The sequence below is a fragment of the Chrysochloris asiatica genome, unplaced genomic scaffold, assembly GCF_000296735.1.
Source record: "Chrysochloris asiatica unplaced genomic scaffold, ChrAsi1.0 scaffold00232, whole genome shotgun sequence".
Lineage (NCBI taxonomy): Eukaryota > Metazoa > Chordata > Mammalia > Afrosoricida > Chrysochloridae > Chrysochloris > Chrysochloris asiatica.
The window spans coordinates 171,154-192,813 of NW_006408750.1; the positions used below are offsets into that span (position 1 = coordinate 171,154).

The 21,660-nt window shown below is 40.4% G+C and overlaps 1 protein-coding gene across 1 annotated transcript in view; it reads left to right on the top strand.

Moving 5' to 3' along the window:
- Window positions 1–609: 609 nt before the first annotated feature.
- Window positions 610–21,660, top strand: part of NDFIP1 (Nedd4 family interacting protein 1) — a 62,272-nt gene continuing 41,221 nt past the window's right edge. The window contains exon 1 of the mRNA XM_006873258.1: window positions 610–823. Within this exon, the coding sequence (XP_006873320.1) occupies window positions 761–823 (63 nt within the window). The 5' untranslated portion in view covers window positions 610–760. The remainder of the gene's footprint in view (window positions 824–21,660) is intronic.

The following is a 21,660-nucleotide window of genomic DNA, read 5'->3' on the forward strand; positions in this document are numbered from 1 at the left end:
GTCCACAAGGTCGGTGGTTCAAACTCACCAGCAGCTCTTTGGAAACCCTATATAGGGGTCGTTATGAGTCGGAATCGACTAACAACATCAATATTTTTCACGGTCACAATTTCAGACCTGATTCGTCTCCTGTGCCACCATTGACTGACCCCTGATCTACGAGATAAAAATCAAGATTCTGCAGGCAGAGATCAGGAATGAGATTGTACAAGATTGTCATCTCTGTGCACAAACGACTTCCTCTAAAATTGGGCTCTGTCATGGGGTTGATGGCTAAAGGGCAGAATGTAGGTGAAGTAAGTGCCTGGCACAAGGGGCTCAGTACCAGTATTGCTTTATCTGGCGATTAGCTGGTCAGCAGTTGTGTTTGAGTGGAATCAAATCCAACACTTCACCTTCAGAGGTGCAGCTTGGAGGGACGGGCCCCATTCTGGGAGGGACGGCCACGAGGCCGCAAAGCTGGGCAAGGCCTCGCCGGGCGGCGCTAGGGCGGTGGCGCAGGGCGGGAGTCGGGGGCGGGGCGGCGGCGCAGCGTCGTCGTCGTCGTCGTCGTGGTCCCCGCCTCCTCCCTAGGGGCCGCGTCCGAGCCTCGGCGGCAGCGGCGGCACTAGCAGCGGGAGAGGAACGTCCAGCCCGGGGACCGCGGCGGCTATTGAGACCCACCGAGGCGCGTCTCCCTTGGCCTCCCGGCGCTCCTAGGCCACAGCTCCTCCACAGCTCGCTAGCTAATTCGCCTTCCTTCACCGTGACCGGCTGCGCCATGGCGTTGGCAGCGGCGGCGCTGGCGGCGGTCGAGCCGGCCTGCGGCAGCCGGTACCAACAGGTGAGCGACTCTCCGGTCCCGTCCGGGCCTCCGCTTCAGCCGACAGCCGGCCGCCTCGAGCCGCGCTGGCCCAGACTACTGCCAACGCGATGTCAGGGCTTGGCAGGCCTCACTGGGCCTGGGCGGGTCTGGCGGGCCGGCCTTGGATCCGACGCCGACGCTGCCGCGGGCCGGGTGCGTCCCTCGGCGCCCCCAGGCGGGACCCGAGGGTGGTGGTGGTGGTAAAACCTCCGTCCGGCCTGGTTTACCGCATTTCCCGGGGTGGGCGGGTGCGTGAGTTAGAACCCACGACCCTTAGGAATCATCGATACTTTGAGATATTAGGGGTCTCAGAGATCTGTTAATTTCATTCCCTCTTTACGCCTTGGTTTGATGCCATTGGAAAAGGTAAAAAGTAATAAAATGGGAATGGAAACTGGGTGGAAGAAGATTAAAATAGTGTGGTTGCCTCCGCTGACAGTTCCCCGTAGCGAGATGCGATTACTCAAGGTTTCAGAGTGTTATTTCTGTTTGTCGAAACTCAAACCTCTCCCCTCTGGTTTAAGACAAAAGTTAAAAGATGAGATAGGAGACCAGCCTGCAGTTAGCGGTAGATTTTTGAAAAGGCGATGTTTAGCTGAGGTGATGCCTCAAAATGTCGAGCTACAGGGAGGGCTGCTGGGCGCGTGCGTGTTTGTGTGTGTGTTTCAAACGCCGGGAAATGACTTTTTAAGAGATTGAATAGCATTGCTGGGGAGGAAATGTATAGGGCATGATTAGATTGTTATCTCAGGTATGATTTGTAAATTGAGGCCTCAGGGAAAACAGCTGCTTGTTTTTCTCGCTACTATCTGTAGCCGGGTTTCCCCTGGAAATTTAGAGGGACCTGCTGCAGGGTTGTTAAGAGGTATTTAATGTAACACATCGTAATTATGGGAATGGAGCCAGGTAGTAACTGATGTTAATTGGAACCGCTTGAGTTTTGTCATATTTCAAAATGCTTTCAGTGTCATTTACATTTCAGTGTCGTGTCAATCGTGTTGATTTATGGAATCAAGCGCCTTATTTTAGATGATGTACAATTTAATGTTTTAGACATAAGAGAAAGCAGTATGATCAAAGCATGTAGGTTAACGATAGAGTGGCCAGTTACTGGTGTTTTTTTGCTGTCTTCAGCCTTGTGTTGCAATTTCCTTCTCCCTCCGACTAGACTCTGGAGATGACTGCTTAAGAATTTAGCTTCTTGATTTCGTACATACGCCCAAATTATGGCCATGCAGTCAAGCCTTTTGATCTCTTCACAGCCTGAGGTTTGGCACATGCTTTTTTGTGTGACCTTGGGCAAGGCTCTCGGTTCATTACTGCCTCAGTTAATAACTTGGAAATGACAGATGTCATGTACCTCTAACTAAGGTGTGTGCACATTAACTAATCCTCAGTAGTGTCATCTGATTCATTTTTTTTTTCATCCTGACTGGGATAAGACAAATAAGCAAAAAGCTGTGTTTTTTTTCTTTGTACTGCCATCTTCTTGAGCTATTAGGTAATACTAACATACTGCTAGAATACAAAAAAAATTTGGTAGAGTATCAAAATTATGTATATCTTGGTGCAGTACTTCATAGCTTTCGATATGCAAGATTGAGAAGGTATATTGAGGATAAACCATCTTTATTCTTTTTTATATTGTCAGCATTTTGAAGAAATAATCTTCCTAGGAGAATTATAAAAATATCTATAAGCAAAACTGAAAAACAAAACAAAAAAACCAAGTCCCATACCAACCCAAACAAGTCTATTATCCATAGATAACGAAGTGAATATTTTTATGTGTATCTTTGTGGACTGTGTAAATATGCACACACATGTTGTTATTTTTATTAAGTGCTGTCGAGTTGGTTCCCACAAATAGTATGGTCAGGAACAGACTCAACAGCGCTTAACAACAACAGCATAGGGTTTCTAAGGAGTGGCTGGTGAGTTTGAACTGCTGACCTTCCGGTTAGCAGTCTAATGTTTATCTTACAGTGCTACACTAAGATGCCTATACACAAACATACATCGTGTATATGCATATGGTGGTAGTGTGCTGTGGAGTTGGTTCTAACTCATAGTGACCCTGTATAGGGTTTTTGAGGCTGTAAATCTTTATGGGCGCAGAAAGCCTCATCTTTCTGTGGAACAGCTGGTAGTTTCCAACTGCTGACCTTGAGGTTAGCAGCCTGACTCATAACCACTACGCTACCAGAGCTCCATGTATATGCATATGTTGCTGTTGGTGTTAAGTGCTGTTGAGTCGGTTCTGACCCATAGCGACCCTGTATAGGGTTGCCAAGGTGAGCTTGAACTGCTGACCTTGCTTTGCAGTATGGTGCATTAAACCCACAGCACCACACCAGGACTCTGTATATGCATATAGGACAGCTAATATTGATTGAGCATTTACTATGCACCAGGCACACTACTAAATGCTTTACCTCCATATCCTATTTAATCCTCACAAAACCCTCATGAAACAGCTACGATTCTTCTCATTGCATAGATGAGAAAATCAAGACTCAAAGAGACTTAGAAATGTCTAAGGCCATAACACTTCTAAGTAGAGACTTAGAAATGTCAAGGCCATAACACTTCTAACTAGTGATTACACACACGTACTGAAAACATAGGCCAGTGTGCTTCAAATATAGATATATGCATTAGCAGATATGTATGCATAAATATATACTCTGAAGTACCCATGCATGCATATACAGACTCATCTTTGTATACCTGTGTGCAATTCTATAGACACCTGACTGCACTTGCATGCACTTTTGCATATGTGCACATGCACATGCTTATGTACCCACATATCCTCCTGCTATATCATATTCTTAGATCTGTGTTGTTGTTAAGTGCTGTCGAGTCGGTTCCAACCCATAGAAACCCAGTATAGGGTTTCCGAGGAACAGCTGGTAAGCTTGAACTGCCGACCTTGAAGTTCAAACAGCTTTGCAGTTTGGCGCATTAACCCACAGTGCCACACCACGACTCCTTAGATCTATGGAAGTTCACAAAGTTATACATATATGTTCAAAGGCACACATATATATAACAAATATGGATTAATATTTTAAATATAATTTTGTAATGTGCTCTTTCATACAATGTTATAACTATATCAGTAAATATTTTTAATATTCACATAGAATATAATTGTATGACTGGACCATAATTTAGTTAATTGCCTAACTCATGATCCTTAAAGCAGTTTATAAGTTTTATTTACTAAAGTTTCTTTTACATACATTTTCAACTATGTCTTAGTAAAAATTTCTAGTTGTAAAATGGCTTGGTCAAAGAATATACATATTTAAGAGGCTTTAGAAGTACATTTAGTTGGTATATTACCCAGGCAATAGGAGCATGATACTCTGGTTGTCACATAAGACTGTTCTGGCTTCTGTTTGTTCTGGTTGATCAAATTGAGTTGGCCCTAGAGCCACTGAAATGTGATAGAAAATTGTGTGATTCATTCACATTTACAAACCAAAGTTTGCCTTTATGGCCTGGATTGGTAGTACAATATGTGTCCAACTTGAATTTGGCATCATGGCAGATTGCACAGGAAGGCTGGCCTCTTAGGTTCCCTTCAGCTTTATTTTTTAAAATCTTCTTTTTGTATTTTGAAACAAAGCTTGTATATCCAAACTTGCAGAAACACCAATTCTGAAAGGTCTTTGGAGGCTTATAGCCAGTGTTGAGAAACCTGTTTTGTTTTGTTCTTTCTGAGGATGTTGACTTACTTCTGTTCAACCATTCCAGACCCTCTTTGCTTCACTGGAATACACCTTTGCCTCTATCATAAATTTTGCCAAATACTTTGTAAAGTGTGATTTGAGGTATTTGGATTTGAATCTATTTTAAGTACGTGATGATGACATTGCCTTACAGGTTTAACAGTAGACTGCGGTAAGTTAGACGTGACTTAATTCGTTGTCTGCTAATGAAGTTGACTGCGTTTGAGAATCAACAGTAATTTCGTAGTTTAGCCTGTTGACCTTGTATGAATGACAGTTTCTTGGATACGTTCTCATTTTGATAAGTTGGGGAAAGAATTTCATGTCTGGCAGGCCAAACTACATTCATGATGTTGAAGTGTTAGGTGGAGTCACTGTCTTGCAGAAGATAATTATATTCCATTACACAGAATACCCCTTCAAATGTTATCAAGATTTTTAAACTTATTTTGCTGTATTGTCTACATTGTCAGTGATCAAAGATAACATATAATGTTGAGAAGATGGGTAAAATCATTTCTTAATCGTATTTATTTGTATTTTCAACTTTTTATTATGGAAATTGCAAATACAAACAAAAATAGAGTAGTATGGTAAACCTAATGCATCCATCACCCAGCTTCAGTAGTAGTCATTAAGACTGGCCGGTCTTGCTGCCTTGTGACACTGTGGGTTAATGCACTGGATGGGAAAGTAGGTTTGAACTGCAAGTTTGGCAGTTGAAGTTCACCAGCTGCTCCTCGGAAATACTACACAGGGTGGCTATGAGTTGAAACTGACTCAACAACACTTAACAACAACAACTATTATTTTGAAGAAAATCCTAGAAATCATATAGTATCTGTAAATATTTTTGGGCGTACTGCTGATACTATTATATAGATAATTATCATATGAGAAATAATACATAATAGGCTATTTGTAACTGTTATGGATGTGAAAACAGAATTTGTAAATGTCATGAATAGCAGATCTGCAACTGTTTTTTATATTTAATCTGATTCACCTTGTTATGCCACAATGCTTTGTGCTGGTTTTGTAGCAGTGATGAGTTCCTTAGGATCATTTTTTCTTGCCTGGACCCGCTGGTGACCCCTTGTTGTTATTGTTGATAAGTGCTGTGAAGTTGGTTCCAACATACAGCAACTCTGTATAGGGTTTCCAAGGAGCAGCTGGTGGGTTTGAACCATTGATCTTACAGTCAGCAAGTCAGTGACAGCCTCTGATTTATTTGTTCTTAGAGTTTTAAGATAATTACTTTATTTTCTTAATAATCTCTTCTTTTTGAGAGGGATAGGAATAAGGAACTAGAATTAGGGTTAGGTCTATGGCTAGGCCTAGGATGTTGTTGTTGTTGTTAAGTGCCGTCGAGTCGGTTCCGACCCATAGCGACCCTGTACAGGGTTTCCGAGGGTGTAAATCTTTACGGGAGTAGAAAGCTTCCTCTTTCTCCCGCGGAGCAGCTGGTAGTTTCGAACCGCTGACCTTAAGGTTCGCAGCCCGATTCGTAGCCACTACGCTACCAGAGCTAGAGTTTTGTGTCGTGTCAGGGTTATAGTTAGGACTAGAGATAGTGTTTTAGGGGTAGGGCTAGCGGTTGGGCTTGGGCTCAGGCTAGTTTTAGGATTATGGTTAGATTTTTTTTTTTTTTTAATTTAAATCTATTTGATTTCCTCTTGATGTGTTAAAGTTTGTAACTGTACCATTCCCTCTTTTTACTTTGTGTGTTTTTATTGTTGTTGTTGCAAACTGTTAACTCTGGTTCCCTGTTTTCAGTCTTGTGGATTTGTTTTACTTTGGAGCCCTGGTGTGCTGATGTAGGATAAGCATTGAACTGGTAACTGCAAAGTTCACTGTTAGTTGGAAATGACTCAGTGGCACATAACAACAACATATCTAGCTTGAGTTCTGAGTGATATGTCATGTATGTTAATCTCAGGTTGTTGTCTGCTGTTAGTCTTCTGTCCAAGAATTCCCTTTAGTATTTTTTATAAGGTTTGTTTGGTTTTTACAAATTCTTTTAATTTTTCTTTATCTGAAAGTATCCTAATATTATCATCATATTTGAGGCACAGTTTTACGCAGGATATGTGATTCTTAGTTGACAATTTTAATAATTCTTATGTTTGCATAAGTGCATTTGCTTGGTGGAACCATATTCTAATACAAGGGTAAGTCAAAAAGTATTGTTACAAAATCGTAGAAATCTTTATTAACAAAAGTACCTTTATTTTAAAAAATGTGAAGCTGTTGTCTCTCAACATATCATCTACCTATTTATTTCTGGGAGCCCTGGTGTGGCACTGTGGGATAAGCACTGGACTATGAATCGCAAGTTCAGCGATTCAGATTTACCAGCTGCTCCTCGGATACCCTATATGGATGGGGGTCACTGTAAATTGGAGCCAACTTGATGGCACTTAACTGAAGGAGGTGTTTTCATCTTTTAATCTTTCCCACAAGAATTGTGTGCTCTTTGATTTACACCACATCAAAATGGTAGTTTTGGCATCCTAGAGGGATGTCTCTTGATTGGTGCATGTAATTCATTTACATTCAATGAAACTATCCATAGGTATGAATTAACTGCTGTCATTTTGCTGTGCGGTTTTTGTGTGTGTGGTGCTGCTACTTTCTTTGTTCCACATAATCTTCTGTGCTGAGTTAATTTTGTGAATTTTCTTCTTATTTTCCTCCTATCTGTTGTGTTAATGTTTACTAAATCTCTTTGATTTTGTTCTTTTTTTATTTTGATGTGCAGGTGTATTAATTTTCTTTGAGGTTACCCTGTAATTTATTAATTTTTACCTTATTTAAAACAGTCTGCTTTATCTTGAAATCTACTTGACTTCCTTGTCATTTGGAAGTTCTGTATCTACACTATTCCTTTTTTTTGCTTTGTAGTTGACTTCACTGTAACATGGTATCTCTGGCTTCCTATTTTCAGTCTTATAGATTTATTTTACTTTAAATACTCAACTGCAATGTCATTGTGAACTACAAGGTCGGTGGTTCAAATCCACCAGCTGCTACTTGTAAACCCTGTACAGGGTCGCTATTAGTTGGAACCTACTTGATGGCACTTAACAACAATAACATATCTGTATTGAGTTCTGGGTGGTGTTGTCATGTCAATGTTGAGCTCTCAGGTGGTTGGTTGTCTGCTGTTGTTGGTTCTCAATCTAAAGAATACCCTTTAGTTTTTTTTGTAATGTTGGTCTGGTGGTTATTACAAATTACTTTAATTTTTGTTTATCAGGAAACATCCTAATTTTTCTGTCCGGTTAATGAGCTGAACTGCAAGATTGGCAGTTCAAATTCACCAGTCACTCCTTGGAAACACTATATAGGGTTGCTGTGAGTTGAAACTGACTAAATGGAACTTAACAATAATAGCAACAGTTTGAGGGACCGCTTTGGCAATAATTTTCTTTCAGAGTTTTATAGATGCCATCTCATTGCTTTCTTTCATGCATGGTTTCTTCTGACAAATCAGCTTAGTTTCTTGTTGGTTCTCCTTTGGAGGTAGCTTTTTGTTTTTCCTGAGCTATTCTCAGTATTATTTTCTTGTTTTTGGTTTTGGAAAGTTTGATTATGATATGTCTTGGTTATTTTCTTTTGGGATCGCTCCTATTTGCAATTCATTCAATTTCCTGTTTGCTTAGCTTCCCATCTTTCATGTTAGAGAAGTTTTCTTCCAACAACTCTTCGATAATTTTTTCTTGTGTGTTTTTTTTTTTAATTGTTTCCTCCTGTTCTGGAATTTTGATCACCTGTCAGTTGTTCTTCATGGTATACCACATAACTCTTAGGCTTTTCTAGGATTTTTTTCCTTTTTTTTCTAATTTTTCTTCTAGCACACTAGTGTTTAGAGATTTATCTTTAAGCATGTTAATTTGTGCTTCCATTGCTTCAAATCTATTCCTTTGTCCTTTCAATGTATTATCTGTTCCTGAAATCTTAGTATTAATATTCTGGATTTCTAATTGCAGGTTTTGTATTGCTACAAAATTTACATTTATTTTTTGTCTGTAGTGTTTTCCTGAATTCTTCTATAGTTTTTTCTGTGTTCTCCTTGCTTTCCTTGATCTTTCTGTCAATCTTTATAAGATACCTAACGAGATGGATTGGCCAAGTGGCAGCACCGATGGACTCAAGCGTGGCAACAGTAGTGAGGGTGGCCCAAGAACAGGCAGTGTTTCGTTCTGCTGTGCGTAAGGTCGCTATGGGTTGGTACTGACTCGATGGCACCTAACAACAACAACAGCAACAAATATCATTCTTTTGAATTCTTTTTCAGGATTACCTTTTCCTCGTCCGAAACGTTTTCTGTCTCAGTAGCTTGGTCGTTTGTTTGAGCTATAACTGTTTGTTGTTGCTGGAATATTGTGATATTACTGAATTTCTGTTTAATTGATGCATGTATGTTGATGTGTTCTTAAACCAGCAGTCTTCTGTGGGTGTAGTTGGTGAATCACCATTTGTGCACCTCACTTTAGGGTGAGTTTGGGTGGTGTTGGCTGCTGTCTGTCATTGATCAGAATGTATAGGAGCTGGTCTTAACTCTTGCCCAGTGGATGGAACTGCAGAGGGTACAGTTGTCGCTGGGCTGTATGTGCATGGTGGGAAAAAGAAGACCCCTGACCCCTTCACACACAAGAATAAACAAACAAGGAGCCGACAATGAAAAGAGAAAATAATAAAGAAAAAAATAAGTAAAAACAGGCAGCAACCAGGAAAAAATAATATAATAACTATAAAGACAAAAGGGACAGGAAGTGGAGCTATAGAAGAAAAACATAAGGGGAAATAAAAAAAAAACTTAGAAAATCCAGGGAGATGAAAGATGAAAAGAGAGAATAGAGAACAGTAAAGAAAGATCAAAGGGGGGCAAAAAAGAAGGGAAAAAAAAAGTGGAAATAGAAGGATAAAATTCAATGGACTGGAAAGCAAAGGAGGAAGAGAAAGAATAAACAAGCAAAAACAGTGAAACAACAAAGGAAAAAACCAAACACAAAGCCAAAAAAAGTGTAGCTATTGGACCCAGAGAGGAGAAGACTTACAGTACTACACGTCAAGGAACTCAAGAGGTGGCGGTTGTGGGAGGGATGTGACAACAACAGCGCTCCTAGCCTAGATGGAGTGCCTGTGTTATCTATGTTTGAACTGCAACACTGGTGCCTGTGTCATGTATGTTTAGGACACTCAATTGGAAGTAGTTGGTAGAGGCCCTTGATGCAGCTGATTTCATGTTAGGACCGCAGGGCAGCTGGGAGCAGAGTGACTGGTTAAATGCTGGTCTGGTTGCTCTGCAGGTTCTGTAGGTCTAGAGCAGGTCCTGCCTGAACTCGCGCACCAAAGCATCACAGCTGGCCCTTGTCTCACATTGGCGTGGCTCCCAACCATGTGGCTCTGAACTCTTAAAAAGCAGTCTCCAAGGCTGGGGTAGATGAAGGTGGGAGCTCACTACCCCTCTGATCACCAGGGGAGCTTGGGGAAAAAGAAGGAGTTGTACCTTTGCCATCTTTTGTGTGAATCTGCTCTGCCAGGCCTCCCTTTGTTGCCAAAGCTGCTCACAAGATGCTTTCCTCAGCCAGCAGTTCACAACTTAGTCACCCTCTCTCCCTGTTCCCCTCAGCTTCTCCTCCCAGCAAGCACTCAGTCCACTTCTCTGAAGTTCAGGTTTACTCAATTTTCATCTGTGTCTATTTCATTTGGTCTCTCATATTTTTGTTGTAGAGGGTCAGTGTAGTGTGTCTACCTAGTCTGCCATCTTGGTAGAAGCCCTCTTGAAATTTTTATATATTTTTAGTAAGCTTAATTTTTGGGGAAGAACAGCTGTAGATACACAAAAAATAGAGAAGCTAGGACAGAGTCCTCATGTATTCAGTAACTAGTTTCCCATTTTATTACTTGTTAATAACATCTTAAGTTATTATTGCATGTGATCAAGTCGATATGAACTCCTAGTGACCTTATCTGACAGAGTAAAACTCCTCTGTAGGGTTTACAAGGTTATAAACTTTATGTAAGCAGACTGCCAGGTCTTTTTTCCGTAGAACTGCTGTGTGAGCTTGAACCACCAATCTTTTGGTTGAGAGTCAAGTGCTTAACCATCAAGGACTCCAATTTGTCACAATTTGTAAACTAGTAATGACACAGTATTATTAAAGTAGGATAAGTACTGGGCTAGTAACTACAAAGTTGGTAGATCAAGTCCACCCAGGTACGCCACAGGAGAAAATAGGTTTTTTGTTCCCACAAAGATTTACAGCCTCGGAAATTCTACATAGGGTCACTATGAATGGATCCCCTGCAATGACATTTGACAACAAGAGTAACATGCTTTTGTCAGATTTTCTTAATATTTTTTTCTATTCCAGGATCTCACCCAAGACACCACATTTCACTTGGTTGTTGTGTCTCCCTAGGTTCCTCTTGTTTATGACAGTTTCACATTTTTCTTGTTGTTGATGATCTTAACAGTTTGAGGAGTGGTGGTGGTTGTGGTTATATGCCATCGAATCGGTTCTGACTCAGCAGAATCCTGGTGTGGCGCTGTGGGTTAATGCGCTGGACTGCAAGGTCGTTTGAACTGCAACACTGGTGGTTCAAATTCACAAGCCATTCCTTGGAAACCCTGTACAGGGTCGTTATGGGTTGGAACCAACTCAACAGTACTTAACAAAAAGAACAACATAGAGTTTTTGAGACTAAATCTTTATAAGAGCAGCTGGTAGATTTGAACTGCTGACCTTGTGGTTAGCAGTCCAGTTTGTAACTCATTATGCTTCCAGGGCTCCTTTGATTTGAGATTTTTTTTTTTTTTGAATGTTTTATTGTGAATTATATAATAGTTTACATGGGAGAACTTTAGTTTTACATTCATTCCATCGTATATCATCTCACTGCCATGGTTCCAATCCCCTCCATGCATCATCAACCACCCAAAGGGTATATCCCAGAAACCTGCCCCCTACACTTCCCCCTCCTCCCCCCAGTTTTCTGCCCACAGTCCCTTTCCCTCTCTGGGTCCAAAGTCCCCAGCCGCTTCATTACTCCACGTCATCATCTGTCTCCATCTCAGGCATCTCTGTTTCTCTGGGTAGGGTCCCGCTCTCGGCTCTTCTCCGTTGACGGTCCCAGAGGCCTCCGCTCCTATCCTGGAGAATCAATCCCTCCCTTCCTTGTTACAAAACTTCTACCTTTGCATTTCCAACCTTCATAATCCGTCCTGATAAGCATTATTCACTACAGTATCACAAGTTATCCATCTGTATCTCCTTTCATCAGCTCCGCCCAGACAGATTGAATAGTACCTTCTGGAGATTCTGCCTTCTGCCATGCTCCCTAGTGATTTGAGATTTATCTGATGTTTTTCTCATGATTAGACTAGAGGACTGGGGTTTAGGGAGTATGATCACAGAGATTATGTGCCCTTTTCATACTGTAAAAGGGGGAAATGCTGCCATGGTGGTGATGTGGGCTAGGTGTTGTGCTTCTGACCTCAGAGTCCATGGTTCAAAACCCACCAGCTGCTCCATGGGAGAAAGAAGAGGTTATCTGCTCCCAAATAGATTTACAGTCTCGGAAACCCTGTATCCCTCCATGGCAGTGGGTTGTTTTCTTTTTTTTTTTCATTTTGTACTCTTTGGAAGGAAGTCACAATACATATAGGCTTATATTGAAGAATTTGGCAGAGTATTCTTAAACTACATAAACTATTTTAAATTTTTGGCATAGAAGATTTGCCTTTTTAGTCAGTAACTTATTTATATTATGAGTTATTTATAAATGCCTGTGAGTGTAGACTCACGACATTTATTTTATACATTGGGTTATAATCCAATACTAGTTCTATTTATTTTGTTGTTCAGATTTTTCTTTGGCCATTGGGAGCTTTTACAGTTTGACACCTGTGTCCCTTTAACATACCTGTAACCATTATGTGTGTGTGTGTATGTATGTATTTAAAGCATCTCCTAACTTTCTGGCATGAGTTTTATCTTACATAGTTTCTACCCCATTCTAGGATATAGTTTCGTGTCAACCTTTATGGAGTGTATCAGGTTGATAACCTAGGGGAGTCCTCTAATCTCAACTGGTCTAGTAAATCTGGACTTCTAAAAGAATCCGAAGCTCTCTTCTACATTTTCTCCCTTTTTATCAGAATCTATCTCTGATCAGAATGGTTGTTAGTAGTACTGCCTAGTTCTTTTGGTCTTAGGATAGATGAAGCTGTGGTTTGTAAATAGACTGTTGTCCAATTCCATTTTAAAAACTTTTTGAAGCTCCTTTGTATATGTATATACGTTTGTTCCATGGGCTGCCAAAAGAACCAATAGATGAATCGGGCTGCTAACCTTAAGGTCGGTAGTTCGAAACTTCCAGCTGTTCCGCGGAAGAAAGAAGAGGCTTTCTGCTTCCGTAAAGATTTACAGCCTCGGAAACCCTGTACAGGGTCACTATGAGTCAGAACCGACTCCACGGCACTTAACAACAACAACAATGTTGCGCTGTAGGATGGATACACACTGGACTGCTAATCACAGGGTCACCAGTTCAAACCTACTCACCACTCCTTGGAAACCCTATACAGGATTGCTCGCTATGAGTTGAAACCGACTTGATGGTACTAACAGCAATGGTTAATGTTATAGTTTAGATATATTTTTTTTTAAGTGGTGATATGCTGTGAAGTCACTTGTGACTCATAGTAACCCTGCTGTAAATCTTTATGGGAGTAGAAAAGCCTTGTCTTTCTCCCTTGGAACAGCTGGTAGTTTGGAACTACTGACCTTGAGGTTAGGAGCCTGACTCGTAACCAGTACACTACCATAGTTAGAACCAACTTTATGGCACTTAATAACAACATATGTATGTTTATATATATATACACGCACACACACACATACATATACAGTTGCTAAGTGCCATGGAGTCAGATCTGACTCATAGTGACCCTGTATAGGGTTTCCAAGGAGCAGCTGGTGGGGTTTGAACTGCCGACCTTGTGATTCACAGCCCAGTATTGATATTATAGTGCCACACCAGGAGTCTATATGTATGTTGCATCCATTTTTTGCATGTATAGTTCAGTGACGTTAGTTTTGTTCATTGTATTGTACAACTATCACCAATACTAATTTCCAATTTTTTTATTCACCCTTAACAGAAACTCAGTAACTTGTAAGCAATAACTCCTCATTTTCCCCTCCCATCCACCCACTAATAAACTTTGGTTGTTATTCATTTACCTATTTAACCTAATACTTTTTTTTTTTTTAACTTTAATTAACAGAAATTTCTTTTCTCCCAGCTTAGGAACCTAGAAGTCCCCATTCAAGACTTCAGCTCTAGGGGAAGACTCTTGCTGTCCACTCTAGGGGATGGAAAATAACGACTCTATCATTCATAGTGAGCATACCTTACTAGTGTTGTTGTTCCCCCTACATACCTAACTACTTCTTGGTTGACCGTTGGGCCACAAAGGCTGTTCCTTTCGACACCTGAAGGGTAGTCTAGGGCCGTAGTCTCAGATTCCTACAGTCTTTTTCTAACCAGTAAACCTCTGTGTTTGTTTTTTAATTAAATAATTTTGTATTTTGTTCTACATTTTCTCTCATTCTATCCAGGACCTTCTAATGTGATCCCTCTCAAGGTGGTTGGTAGTAGTAGCAGGACACTGCCTAGTTCTTCTGGTTTCAGAGTCATGGAGACCAATGTGCACATGTTTCATTAGTCCATAGGACTCATTGATTCCAGTCCTCTTCAGTTCTTATCACTTCCTTCTCTGCATATGGAGAGACCAATAGCAGCACCTTAGATGGCCACTCATAAGTTTTCAAGAACCTAGATGCTACTCACCCAAGCAGAATGTATAGAACATTGTTTTTGTGGTGGACTTTGTTGTTCCAGTTGACCATGGTGTCCCTTGAAACTATGAACCTGAGCCCCTAGGCCCATCAACTCATTGCCTTAAGATGTTTGGTATTATCTAGGAAGTTTTCATCATTTTGCCTGCTGTATGCTCTACCACAGAGTCCTGATGTGGCGCTGTGGGTTAATGCATTGGACTGAAAAGTTGCATTAGGTCAGCAGTTCAAGCTCACCAGCTGCTCCTTTGAAATCCTAATCAGGGTTGCGATGAGTTGGAACCAACTCAATGATACTTAACAGCAACAACAATGCTCCACCACCTATCTGTATTATTATTATGCCAACCCTCCCTCCTCTAGTGTATTGCTCTCCCCCTTGTATATTGCCCTCCCCATCACCCAAGCTAACATGTCTACCCTCTGGCCAGTGAATTATTCTCCCCTCCCTCCTACCTCTGTTTACCAACAAAGAATGTTTCTTTTAATATGGAAACTTTTTCTGAAACTTTAAAAAAAATAATGGTCTCATGTAATGTTTTCCTTTTTGTGATTGACTAATTTAATTAAAGAAAATGTCCTCCAGGTTCATCTATGCTGTGAGGTATTTCACAGATTCGTCATTCTTCCACATTGCGCAGTAGTACCAGATTTTGTTTAAAAATTCTTCCATTGATGGGCACATAGCCTGTCTCCATCTTTTTTATGATTGTGAATAGTGCTGTGATCAACATTGGTGTACATATATCTACTTGTGTCATAGCTTGTATTTCTTGTGGATATATACCAAGTAGAGGGAATTGCTGGGTCATAATATGAGTCGAAACTGACTCCACGTCACACAACAACAACAAGAAGGTATTTCTATTTCCAACTTTCTGAGGAAGTGCCATACCATTTTCCAGAGTGATTGAACCATTTTACAGTCCTATTAGCACTGTAAGAAGGTCCCAGTCTCTCCACACCCTGGCCAGCTTTTGTTGTTTTCTGTGGGTTTTTTGTTTTTTTTTAACTCAGCTGTTAACGTAGGTGTGAAATGATATCTCATTGTTTTGATTTGCATCTCTCTAATGCCACTCCTTGGAAACTCTATACAAGGTCTCTGTGAGTTGGACTTGACTGCATTTGACAACAGCGACAACAGCTAAAGATTGTGAACATTTCTTCATATGTTTGATGGCTTCCTGAATGCCTTCCTTGGTGAACCATTACCTTCTTGCCTGCATGGTTTCTGGGGAGAAATCAGAGCTTAGTCTTACTGGTTAACCTTTTTAGGTAACTTGTCGCTTTTCCCGAGCTGCTCTCAGGATTCTTTCCTTGTCTTTGGTTTTGGAAAGTTTGATTTGATATGCATTCGTGATTTTTCTTATGGGATCTTTCCTGTTTGGGGTTCATTCCGCTTCTTGTATGCTTATTTTCTCAGCTTTCATTATGTTAGGGAAGTTTTCTTCCAACAACTCTTAGACAGTTTTCTTTGTGCTTTTAATTGTCTCTTCCTGTTCTAGAATTCTGATTGCCCATAAGTTATTCCTCTTCATGGTGTCCAGCATAATACTTAGGCTTTCTTCGGATTGTTTCATTCCTTTTTTCTGATTGCTCTTGTTGTTAGGTACCGTCTAGTTGGTTCTGACCCAGAGTGACCTAATGTACAATAGAACAAAACACCACCCAGTCCTTTGCCATCCTCACATTGTTGCTGCCACTGTGCCAATGCATCTCGTTGCGGGTCTCCCTCTTTTCACTGCCCCCCACTCTTTCAAGCATGATGTCTTTCTCCAGGGACTGAGTTCCTCCTGATAATGTGTCGGAACTATGAGAGACGAAATCTGGCCATATTGGCTTTTATGGATCATTCTGGTTTTACTTCTTCCATCATAGATTAATTTGTTCTTCTGGTAGTCCATGGTATCTTTAATATTCCTCTCCAACCCCATAACTCAAATGCATTACCTCTTCTATGGCCTTCCTTATTCATTGTTCTACTATCACATGCATGTGAGACTATTGAAAATACCATGGCTTTGGTCAGATGTACTGCAGTCTTTGCTCTTGAACACCTTAAAGAGGTCTTGTCCAATAAATTTGCCTAAGGAAATACATCATTTGACTTCTTGACTGCTGCTTCTGTGAGTGTTGATGGTGGAGCCAAACAAAGTCTTTGACAACTTCTACATGAATGTGCCCTACTACAAGTAAGCATAGCTTTTGAAACATCACTGAGAAAATCCTGTTATTTAATTGGACTAGCAGAACCAAGCAGTTTATTCCTGGGTTCTAGTCATGACTTGGCTACTGTGCTGTGTTTTTTGTTGTTTTATTTATTTATTCTTGCACCAATTTCATTCTTGTTTTTTCCTTTAAATTTTTATTTACTTTGTTGTTGATGAGAATATACACAGCAAATTACACACCAGTTCAACAGTTTTTGTATATACAATTTAGTGACATTGTATATTCTTCTAGTTGTGGAAACCATCTAGGGACTGGTCCCACATAGTAATTAATTGCCCAAGGTATGTAAGAAGAAGTCTCACCATCCTTGCTTCTAAAGAGGATTCTGGCTGTAGGTGGTTTTAGATGAGGCATTCTAGGGATTACATATGATCCAGATACTAATTTTCCTTTATGTATTCCACAGATTTATGTTGAATACCTATTTGTACCTAGTTCAGTGTTGTAGATGTTGTAAATCAAATTGTACTTGTTAAAACGTTCTTGTTTCTGAAGAGATAAAGGTTGGAGATATCTGTTTCCCTTTAGTGTTGCTTGACTGTTGCTCTCTTTTCTTTTCAAATTGATAACTACAAAAATGATATGTAAGGTATATTACCTTATGAAATGAAGCATGATAATAAACACCTGTGTGCATACCCACTGGTTTTGAGTTTTTTTTCTGCCTCTCACATGTTCTTGCTTTCAGTAAGGATAAGCTACTTCTGCCTTATGTTTGGGAAGTGTTTCTCCTCACTTCTCTCTGTATTTAATGTGCTCCTCATGCTAAGTTTTGTTGCTATTTATATAAGGATTTTAGTGGCTAATCTCTCAGAAGTGGACTGCCTTCTTCCTAGTCTGCCCTAAGTCTGGAAGTTCCACTGAAATATGACCACCATACATGACCCTGCTGGTATTTGAAACACCAGTGGAATACTATCCAGCATCACAGCAATACCAAGAGGCAGTCGTTCTAACAGAACAAAGGTGTGCTACATGGTTTAAAATCATCTTTTCCACCTTATTTGCTCTATATGGTGAGAAATTATCCATGAAACTGGACTATTTTAAGAAGAACATGGCATCAAGACTGGAGGAAGACTCATTAAAACCTGTGATAATGCAGATGCACAACCTTGCTTGGTGAAAGCGAAAAGGACTTGAGGCACTTGCTAATGAAGATTGAAGACTATAGCCTTCAGTATGGATTACAACTCAATGTAAAGAAAACAAAAATCCTCACAATTGGATCAATAAACAACATCATCATGAATGAAGAAAAGATTGACATCAAGGATTTCATTTTACTTGGATCCATAATCAATTCTCATGGAAGCAAAAGTCAGAAAATCAAATGGCATATTGCATTGAGCAAATCTACTGCAAAAGACATCTTTAAATAAAGAGCAAAGATGTCACTTGAGGACCAAGATGTGTCTCACCCAAACCATAGTAATTTCAGTTGTCACATATGCATGATGTGTTGGTGAAGAATATTGAAAATACCATGGACTGTCAAAAGAACAAATAAATCTGTCTTGGAATAAGTATGACCAGAATACTCCGTGGAAGTGAGGATGGCCAAACTTTGGACATGTTGCCTGGAGGGATCAGTCCTTGGGAAAGGACATCTTGCTTGGTAAAGTAGAGAAGTTCAGTGGAAAAGAGGAAGAACACCAGTTAGATGTATTGACAAAGTGACTGCAACAGTGTACTCAAACATGATTATGAGTATGGCACAGGACTGAGCAGTGCTTTGTTCTGTTGTACATAAGGTTTCTGTAAGCTGACTCAATTAGAGCTTACTGAGAGGCACCTAGCAACAACAGCAACATCAACAACAACATGCTAAGTAAGTAGTAAAGGGGATGCCACCTACTGCTGGCCACTCACAGAGCCATCATCTTTGCCCCTTCCACAGTTAATGTAGTCACCTGTTGATGGCTGCATGATTAGCCTGTGAATTTATTGGATGATTTGTAAAGTAATAGGAGTACTTTAGATGATTATGAACTGATAAGTTAAATGGCATTAAGACTTGCTACCATTTCTTCCAGTAGGTTTCTGTTAGAGCTCTGCCTCCCTGTGCTCTTTACTCAGCATGCATTAATAGTATATTGGTGATGTGCCAGTAACTGTAGTAAGTGCTGGGATGAGTACAACTAAACCATGCAAAAGCCTCTGTGACTGTGAAAGCTTTCGGTCCAAATTACTTATCCTCTTAACAGTCTCCTTTTCTCAGCAACAGCCCAAGGCTGATTCCTGTGAGTCTGAGGTCTGAGATAGAGTTAAATCCTCTATCCTTAAACCTTCCTTACAAATTCTGACAGTAGTCACTCCTCCCACAGCATTCTTTACTTCTCAGCTGGGTTCCATAATTCATTGCAATGACCACACAGAACTCAGACAATACGATTATGGGGTTTGTTAGAGAAGTTAACAGGTTACAATTTGGAATTAAAAAAAAAAGGGTCAGGGCCAGTTCTTTCAGAAAGGACAATCTTTCTTCAGCCATGCCTGTAGGCGACTTCTCTCTGTCCATCCAGGTGGCCCCTTGACCTCTGCCTCGTTTGGGCAATGTTTCAGAGCTCTTTTAGCACTGCTGATAAATACCCAAAAGGCACTCAGTTATAAGCCTTAGTCTGAAGATGCTTAGCTCTAGTTCTGTGGGTCAACAAACCTAGCTCCCTAATAATGTGCCTAGAGACACCCCACTCCACAAGTGAGCCTGCTTCCCAAAGGCACTCATCTTTATTTGCTCCAAGGCCCACTGCTCTGTCTGGTTCTCTAGCTCTGGGTTCTTCTCTTGCCACTTCTCTGACATTCCTCCACCCATCTCTGATTTCACAGCTTCATAGCCCTGAATGGAGGAGGTTCACTGCTTAAGGATCTTGGGGTCCAAGGGACACGCTCTACTCCTGCCTCCAATCTTTTAATGGTAGTGAGATCTCTACTTCTGAGATAGCTCATTTTTTACCTGTGTTAGAGTTCCAAGTTTTTACAATCACAATCAACTTGTCACTCACAACTGAGTCGTATAATCCTATCAGCATCTTCCTACACTTTCTCTTACCCACACCCAATAGAAGAAAGTTGTTTGATGGGAGTTATATAAAGATTATAAATAGAAGAGACAAATTAAATAATTCACTGCACTCATATTTTACCAACTCCATTGCTGTCAAGGTGATTCCAACTCATGGTGACTCTATAGGACAGAGTAGAACTGCCTTGGTGAGGTTTCCAGCTTTAGTGAAGCTGAATGCTGGATCTTTTTCCAGGGGAGTGGCTGATGAGTTTGACCTGCTAATCTTTTAGCAGTCAAGCACTTAAGCACTATGGGCTCCTTTACATATAGTGTATATCCTGAATATATTGATGATACTATGTACATGCATGTGTATCTTTATGTATAGTATATATGTATGTGTATAGAATCTTAATGGATGTTCTAAATGGAAATTCAGAATCCTATCAGCTTTATTGCGAGTTTATAAATAGGAATAATTGATTTAAATTTTTTTCTTTAAGTCAAAAAGAATCCTTGAATATGTGCCAATTTGAGTCTATGTGCTGTTGTGACAACTTTCTTTTTTTCCAGAAAGAGTTGCTTAATATGTTACTTTTAAACAATGAATAATTAGAAGGGATTCTTTGCCTTCATAGTATTTTGGAGTTTTCACATGTTTTAGATTAAAACTATACATACATTTTTTTTTTTTTTTAACCAGGAGTCCCTGCCCTAACACAAAGGCTGACACAGGAACAAACTACATGCCACAGTCACACACACCCGCACGCACTTGGCCACAGTGACCAAGTCTTAGAAGGAGATATACAAAATCACGCAAACACAAACACACTGATCGTCACATATTCTCTCCACCCAGACCCTTACCCTTCCAATATCTTTTTTTTTTTTTTAATGTTTTATTGTGAACTATGTGATAGTTTACAAGGGAGAACATTAGTTTTACATTCATCCTATCGTATCTCATTTCATTGCCATGGTTACAATCCCCTCCATGCATCCATCATCAACCAACCACAGGGTATACCCTGCAAGCCTGCCCTCTGGTCGTCAGCACACAGCCCCTTGTCCCTCTCTGGGTCCAAAGTCCCCAGCTGCTCCATCTCTCCATGTCATCGTCTCTGCCTCCATCTCTGGTGTCACTGCTTCTCTGGGTAGGGTCCGGCTCTCTGTTCTTCTCCCTTGATGGTCCCAGGGACCTCTGCTCCTAGACTGCAAAGTTACTAACTTGCTACAAAACATCCACCTTTATGTTTCCAACCCACACACTAAGTCATGGTAACAATTATTCACCATTGTATCACCAAGAGACCTATCTGCATTTCTTTTCATCAGCCTGCCTAGACAGATTGGATACTACTCAGTAGAGATTCTACCTTCCTCCACACCCTCTGGATCTAGGCTCCCTCTTAAAAGTTTGTAAGCCAGTCACTTCTGCCTTTGAAGCCTCCCCCCCCCCCCATTATACATACATTTTTTAAAACATAAAATGTATTTGTCACTCTTCCATTTAAATTATGAAATAGACTTTATTTTTATATTGTTTACTCTGTATTGAAGGGAGAATAGTTTCCTTATCCTGTCAAAGTCAAGGGGAATAAGCCAGGTAGGTGCTTTGGTACCATTTTATACTTGTCTTTGTTTTAAGACTTAATTTGATCCATGTAGACCTTATAACTATCAACCAAGTCTTAAGTTTTCTTATGAAACCAATATATAAGGGCTTCAAAATATTTGTGGAAAATAGATGAGAGGATAATTGTTTTTTTCCATGAATTTTTTGAAGCCCACTTGTAAGTTGAAGAGGAGCCCTGGTGGTGCTGTGGATTAGGCATTGGTCTGTTAGCTCCAGGGTCAGCGGTTTAAGCCCACCAGCTGCTCTACGGGAGAAAGATGAGACTGTCTGCTCCAGTAAAGATTTGCAGTCTTGTAAACCCGATGGAGCTGTTATCCTGATCA